Source organism: Kogia breviceps, chromosome 15 (assembly GCF_026419965.1).
Source record: "Kogia breviceps isolate mKogBre1 chromosome 15, mKogBre1 haplotype 1, whole genome shotgun sequence".
Taxonomy (NCBI): domain Eukaryota; kingdom Metazoa; phylum Chordata; class Mammalia; order Artiodactyla; family Physeteridae; genus Kogia; species Kogia breviceps.
In genome coordinates, this window is record NC_081324.1 from 64,494,401 (window position 1) to 64,501,139 (window position 6,739).

General features: G+C 61.9%; 1 protein-coding gene across 1 annotated transcript; it reads left to right on the top strand.

The window, feature by feature from the left end:
- Nucleotides 1–350: 350 nt before the first annotated feature.
- Nucleotides 351–2,296, top strand: SDF2L1 (stromal cell derived factor 2 like 1). The gene is made up of 3 exons (XM_059041214.2): nucleotides 351–581; nucleotides 879–1,075; nucleotides 1,894–2,296. Exons 1-3 carry the CDS (start codon nucleotides 395–397, stop codon nucleotides 2,173–2,175), a joined length of 666 nt encoding a protein of 221 aa, XP_058897197.1. The 5' UTR covers nucleotides 351–394; the 3' UTR covers nucleotides 2,176–2,296.
- The last annotated feature ends 4,443 nt before the right edge of the window (nucleotides 2,297–6,739 follow it).

The window sequence follows — 6,739 nt, forward strand, 5'->3', positions numbered from 1 at the left end:
GAGAGACCATGATTGAGGGCTCGGGGGTCGAGGATCAAGGGGCTTCGTGAACTGGCGAACCGAGTGTCCCGGGACCTGGCGGGCGCTGGAGGGTCGCCCTCGCCCCTGTCCGCACTCCCTTCGCTCGACGCTGCCCCGGCCTTCCCTTGCTCCTCATTAGTGAGTCCTCGGAAGCGTGGACCAATCAAAACTCTCCTCGTGTCTCCAGTCCCCTCCCAGCCGCCTCTCTGGAAAGCTGTGGGCGTGTCCTTTCCAAGCGGACCCAATGGAAGTGCAGGCGGAGCGCCGTGCGGGCTGGCGATTGGCTGCCATGGCGGGCCCTGTCAGAGCCGGATTGGCCGGCGGCGGAGACGGAAGAGACCTGGGCCCGAGTTGCCGGAGCCCGGCCGGGGCGATGTGGAGCTCGGGCAGCGGCCGAGCTGCCGGCCCGGCGCTGCTGGGGTTGCTGCTGGTGATCTCGGTCCCGGGCAACTGTGCCGTCAAGACCGGCGCGGGTCTCGTGACCTGCGGGTCGGTGCTGAAGCTGCTCAACACGCAGCACCGGGTGCGGTTGCACTCGCACGACATCAAATACGGATCCGGTGCGCGGGCCGGGGCTGGGGTCTGACGGCGGGGTCCTGCGGTCCAGGGGGCTGGGGGTCATCAGGGGCTGAAGTGGTTGGGGGCCGAGGGGCACAGGCCGGCGGTTCGAGGGGGTCTTCGGGATGCCGTTCGGAGCTGCGGGCCAAGGGACTTGGAGTCCGGCCGGAGGCGGTCGGGGGCTGGGGGAGCCGTTGGATCCCAGGGTTGAGGTTGTCCGGGAAAGCTGATGGTGTCCGGGTCGAGGGTCGGAGTTCCCGCGTTGACCGCGACCCCGGGGGTGGGATGTCGCCCACCAGGCAGCGGCCAGCAGTCGGTGACCGGCGTGGAGGCGTCTGACGACGCCAACAGCTACTGGCGGATCCGCGGCGGCTCGGAGGGCGGGTGTCCGCGCGGGTCCCCGGTGCGCTGCGGGCAGGCTGTGCGGCTGACGCACGTGCTCACCGGCAAGAACCTGCACACGCACCACTTCCCGTCGCCGCTGTCCCACAATCAGGTGAGCCCCTGGCGTGTGTGCGAGGGGCCCGGCATCTGCTCGGAGACCCAGCTTCCTGGGTGAAACGGGAATTACAAGTCAGAAGTGTTTGCCGAGCGCCCCCTCTGGGGATACAGAGGTGACTACGCCAGGGTCCTGCCCCCTGAAGCCCTCAGCCCAGCGGGGACACAGACAGGAAGAGCTGTCCGTCTGGATAGCTCCACTCCTGGGGGCGATTTGGACACAGGAGGGGGATCCGCATGGCTGTTGGGGTGGGGAATGGGAACCCCGCGGGGAGGAGGAACTGGGGCTGGGCCTGGAAGGAAGAGTAGGAGTCCGCCAGACCGCAGAGAGGAGAAGGGAGTCTTTCCAGGCCTGGGGAAGAGCCTGTGAGCGGAGTTCATTGGAACTGGCTGGGAGGTGGTACTGGAACAGAGGGTGCTTTGGGGAGGTTATCAGAAGGAAAGGATGAGATAATAGAACCTTGGCTGTCAGCCTGAAGGGTGGACTTGATGCTGAGTGAGGGTCAGAGGGGTTAGGACAGGAGAAACCCAGAGGAGGAAGGAGGGGGATATCTTGGTTCTGTGGGGGCCACTGGTCACCGTACAGGCAGATGAGATGGGGTGTGTGTTTGAAGAGATGGTGTTTGGGGGGCCCTTCTGGATGCTGGGGGTGCGGGTGGTGGTGTCCCAGTTTGCAGCTGTGGAAGCTGAGGCTCAGAGAGGTGCAGGGAAGGACCTGGGTGTTAGTGCAGCTGCCAGGCAAGTGCCCATGGGGGACTCAGTGTGCCCTTTGTCATGAGTGACCACTGTCCTCCCACACCACCCCCACCCCCACAGGAGGTGAGCGCCTTTGGGGAGGACGGCGAGGGTGATGACCTGGACCTGTGGACGGTGCGCTGCTCAGGGCAGCACTGGGAGCGGGAGGCCGCCGTGCGATTCCAGCACGTGGGCACTTCCGTGTTCCTGTCGGTCACTGGCGAGCAGTATGGGAGCCCCATCCGTGGGCAGCTCGAGGTGCACGGCATGCCCAGTGCCAACACCCACAATAGGTGGAAGGCCATGGAAGGCATCTTCATCAAGCCCAGTGTGGAGGCCTCTGCAGGCCATGATGAACTCTGAGTGCCGTGGACCTGCGGGTGGAGGGCAGCAGGGTGGGTCATCTGCAGGGCCACTCTTGGGGGAGACTTTGAGTTTGTAGGGGTTCTCAAGTGCCTTTATGATTAAAGAATATTGGCCTGTGGTTGCATTTTGCTGTGAGCCTGGGGGTGACCAGGAGCTGCCAGCTGGCCCAGTTCAGCATCTCTTCCTCAGTGCAAATCCTCTGTCCCACAGCTGGCAGCTGAACCCGTCCAAACCTCTCTGATGCTCTTCCGTGCACTCCCAACACTGCCCAGGGTCATCACAGCTCCCTCTCCACCCTCAGATGGTCCAATGGCCACAGTGACCCCAGTTCCCCAGCCCCTGAGCTTCATGAACCTTCCTGATGAGGGCTGGGGCCTCAGCGAGGTAGCAGGAGCCCCACTCCTACTAGCTGGGATGGGCACAAGCTCTCCAGCCCCTCACCCCTTGAGGTGCGCCCCCTCCTCCTGGCACCTCTCCACTGGCAATTGCGACAGTCTGGACACTTGCCTTTGACCAAGCACTGGGTCAGGACTCTGCTCATCTGCTGGAAATTCGCATCGCAGGATCCCTCTCGGTGCAGATGGCACCCCACACACCTAGCCGGCCCAGACGTGTGGCATCTCAGGCCCCACTATACCCTTCCAAAGTTCCGGAGGCCCTAACAAAATTTCAAAAGATATTGCAAGGGAAGATAACCACAGAGAACTGCCAGCTGCAGACATCTGAGAAGAAGGCTTCCTGGAAGAAGAGGCAGAATTTGAGCCAGCAAAGCATTGCAATTTAAAGAAAGGAGAAATAAATAGGCGGGCCCTGATAAAGGAAGGTAATAGCTATTTTGCTGGTGCGTGGGTGACCTCTAGAGGTTATGGTGGAGATTACAGTCAGAGAGGCTTGGGAGCTGCCACTTTCCTGCAGGAGAATAAAAGAGCCGAAGGAGAGGCTGGGGGTGGCATCTGGTTGGAAGGGTCTTGGAGGAGGGTGAGCAGAGCACCTTACTTCTGAGAAATCAATTGACCTTAGGGGGTGGGAGAAAACCTTTAGCCAATTGTGAGACCTGAGGGGAGGAGGGTCATAATTAGGCCCTTTACGCCCCTGCCCCCTCTCCCATGAGGTCCTGCTCTGCTCAAACCTCTTGAGCATCTTCTACAAGTCTCCACTTCTCTCCCATCACTCACCTGACCTGAGACAGGAGTGCAAGCAGATGGTTGGGAAGTGATCCCAGAAAACACTGGGGCAGAGGAGTGGGGCTCAGAGGAGCAGGCAAGGCAGCTAGTGAAGGTTGCATTACTGAGCAAGTCACCCCTGTGGGCAACTAGGGCTTCATCCCACCGGGGAGCGCTGGGCCCCCATGTAGAACATGCATCAAAGTTGTCCCAACCAAGGGGCAAGAAAGTGGGGGTACTTATCCAACCAGCATATCTTCTCTCATTGGCTGAGGGCTGCTGGGCAGGTGGGAGGATTACTCTGCAGCACTTCCCACTTACCCTGTATTCTACAGCCAGAATGAAGCCCTCAGGCAGAGCCGCAGGTGCCAGCAGGGAACATCCTTTCGGTAGAGGTGAGTGCCAAGGGGGTGTAGGTGGGGCATCAAAGTGTGGGGCACACTGCAAATCTAAGGAGCACTCCTCTGGTCCACCCCTGGCCCCTCTGGGCTGTAAGAGCCCACTTCTGCCTCTGTTACTTCCCTACCACCACACATACAAAAGTGAGGAGTGTTAATTAAGAGCAGACACAGTACACAGCATGTAAGAATCCTTGGGGAATCAAGGCCAAAGCTGTGGGAGTAGGTGAGAGGGCTGCAGGCAGAATGCAGTACAAGACCAAAAATTAAAACCACAGCAGCAGCCGAGCTCTCATTTATTGAAAACTAAGTGCCAGGCACTGGGCCAACGATTTACAGAGCATCTCATTTGCTCCTGGCAACAACCCTATGAAGCATAGCACATTCAATTGTCATCTTAATTTTGCAGAGGAGGCAACCGAGGTTGCTAAAGATTCAAAACCAGCTCTGCCTGCCTCCAAAACATTTGCTCTCAGCCACTGGACTGAGATAATAAAAGAGGAGGGGGCCCAGATGCACAGTAGCCTAAGCACCACCCTCTCCAACACACACTGCAGCTCTATGAGGGCCAGGCGGGCGGTGTACATCCTTCCGGGTCATCAGCCCTGCGGAAGCATTTAATGAATGCTTATCCACAGTCACGCAGGGACCCAAGCGATGCCCCCTTCCCCGTGCCTCGCACAGATCCACAAGCCTCCAGGGGCTCCAAGACCGGGTCCCGCCGCCCAGGCCCACCCTTGGGCTTCAGACAAGTCTCATTTGGGTCAAGTCGGGCGATGCGGTGGGGCTGGGTGGGGAGGTGGCTACCCCAGCCAGGAAGCCCACCGCAGCCGAACATGCCATCCGAGAGGCACAGGGAGCAATTTAAGTTTGCAAAACGGGGCAGCCTGCGGCCCAGCTGGTGCAGGTTTGACCGCGGGTCCGGACATTTTCCTCCGGTCGTAGCCCCCTCCCCAGCGAGCTTGGCCGCGCGGCCGGCGCCCCCCACTGGGCTTCCAAGAGTGCTCGCCCGCGCGGCGAGAAAACTCACCGAGACTAGAGCTGCGAAAAGGCGGGCAAAGTTCCCTTTGATAAGTTATGAATGGGGAGAAAGTGTTTGTAGAACTCATTGTTAAAACCGTGGAGCCTCAGCCTCTGCCCGCGCCGGGCCAATCCAGGCCCGCAGGCTATTTTGAAATCTCTCCGGCCTCAGCCAATGGGTGTGCAGAAGGCGAAGCCCCCGCCGGCGCCGGCCAATGAGCGCGGCGCTATGCTAAGGAGCCGGGGGCTGGGCCGCCGCCTGTCAGCGAGTTAAAGATGGAGCCGGCGGCGGGAGGGCGCCACGAGGTGCGGGGTGGTCCTGGGGGGCTGCGCGGGCTGACGGCCGCCGGGACCTCTCCCCGCAACCTCCCGAGTCCTGCCCCGGCCCGGGGCGGAAAGGGCGTCCCGCCGCGTGAGTAGCTGGGTCCGAGGTGGGGGCGCGGGCAGGGCGGCCTTACCCGGCGGGCGGTGTGGAGGGGCGCAGCCCAGACCCTGGGCGCCGCCTCCGGGCAGCGGACCCCAGAGGGGCGGGAAGCCCCCCATTCCTCTCCGCTCTGGGCCGCCGGGCAGGGAATCTGTTGGGACAGAATGCGGAGCCCAACTTGGGGGCCAGGAGGCAGGGGCCAAGGATGGGGGCCTGAGCCGGCAGGGGCGCGTCGGCCCGGAGTGGGACCACTCTTCTTCTCCCGGAGCCTCAGGCCGCGGAAGGGCGCAGGGTCGTCGGGCTATATTCACTCCCACTCCAGGCGCAAGTGGGTTTCGGACCGCGGTGGAGCGCGGGCCCCTCTCCTTTGTGTGTGCGCCCTTTCCCGGGCGCGCTCCCGCTCAGGGTGTGGAGCTGCCCCTCAGTCTGGGGTCGCAACCCCACCGCAATCTGGAGGGTGCTGGGGAGGGTCCGGCCCCTCTGGGGTCCTGAGGATTCCAAGGACCGCAGCCCTGCTGAAATGCCCTCCCCGCCCTGCTGTCTAGGAATGGGCTCCTAGCCCCACCCACCCACGGTTGAGCTTCCCGCTCTGCGTGTATTGGGGGGGTGGAGCTCCCCCCTGCTGGCCACAGGTGCTCTGACGAGGTTGCACTACTGTGCTTTGAGGAGCAGTGCAATGATATTGTCAAAGCATCTGGGACCAGCCTTGGGGACCCCTTCCCCCATACTGCCACTTTCCCTCCCCAGGCCTGGCCCCTGGACCTGCAGGCCCTCCCCTCCCCCTTGCCCAGCTCTGATCCCTTCTCCATGGAAACTTGAGATCCTGGCCAGGCCTGGGCCTCTGGGGTCAGAGGGCACCCTTTCCCCAGGCAGAAGCCCCGCCCCAGACCCCAGTGGGCCTGCATTCCAGGTCTCAGATCCCCACCTACCACTGGGAGAGGCACTGGCAGGCCTGCCTGACACTCTTTCCCTGTTGCACTACTGTGGGCCACTGGGAAGCAGTGCAATGATGAAAGGGCATCGGTCAGGCCCAGCCCACCACCCACAGTGCCTGGGGGGTGGGGAGGGAGTCTTGCTGCCTCACTCCACTAACCAGCAGTAAGGCGCAGGTGCGGAGCTGGTCTGTTGGAGGATCAGGTGAGGGCGGAGCTGGGGGGTCCTCCGCCAACCTGTGCATCTGGGTCATGGCTGGATTGGGGGAAGGGGCAGAGGCCTCCAACTCAGAAAAGCTGTGGTTTGAAGAGGATCTTTACAACCAGCTCCCAGGTAAGCCTGTGGGCTTGAGGTTTGGTAGGGGCCCTGTGGAGAAAGAGGCCCATTGTTTTGCACGGAGGGTCTGCCCGGGCCTGGCTCAGAGCCAGCTCAACAACCTTGACTACGTGGAGGTGCCCTGGGCCCAGCCCTCCTGGAAGGCCTGTGGAGGGCCAAGCTCTGGAGAGAATGTTCTCCTGGGTTCTCAGCAGGAGCAGCACTAGCTGGGTGGACAGTGGACTCGGGATACAAAGCCTGCAGCTCATGCCCTCCAACCATGCCCACTTGTTCTCTTACAGGGACAT

What these genes read in the sequence shown, in the direction of transcription:
- SDF2L1 (XM_059041214.2), top strand. Translation starts at nt 395, where the DNA reads ATGTGGAGCTCGGGCAGCGGCCGAGCTGCCGGCCCGGCGCTGCTGGGG. An exon ending in CGACATCAAATACGGATCCG is followed by an intron (nt 582 to 878) that starts GTGCGCGGGCCG and finishes GTCGCCCACCAG; the next exon opens with GCAGCGGCCAGCAGTCGGTG. An exon ending in CGCCGCTGTCCCACAATCAG is followed by an intron (nt 1,076 to 1,893) that starts GTGAGCCCCTGG and finishes CCACCCCCACAG; the next exon opens with GAGGTGAGCGCCTTTGGGGA.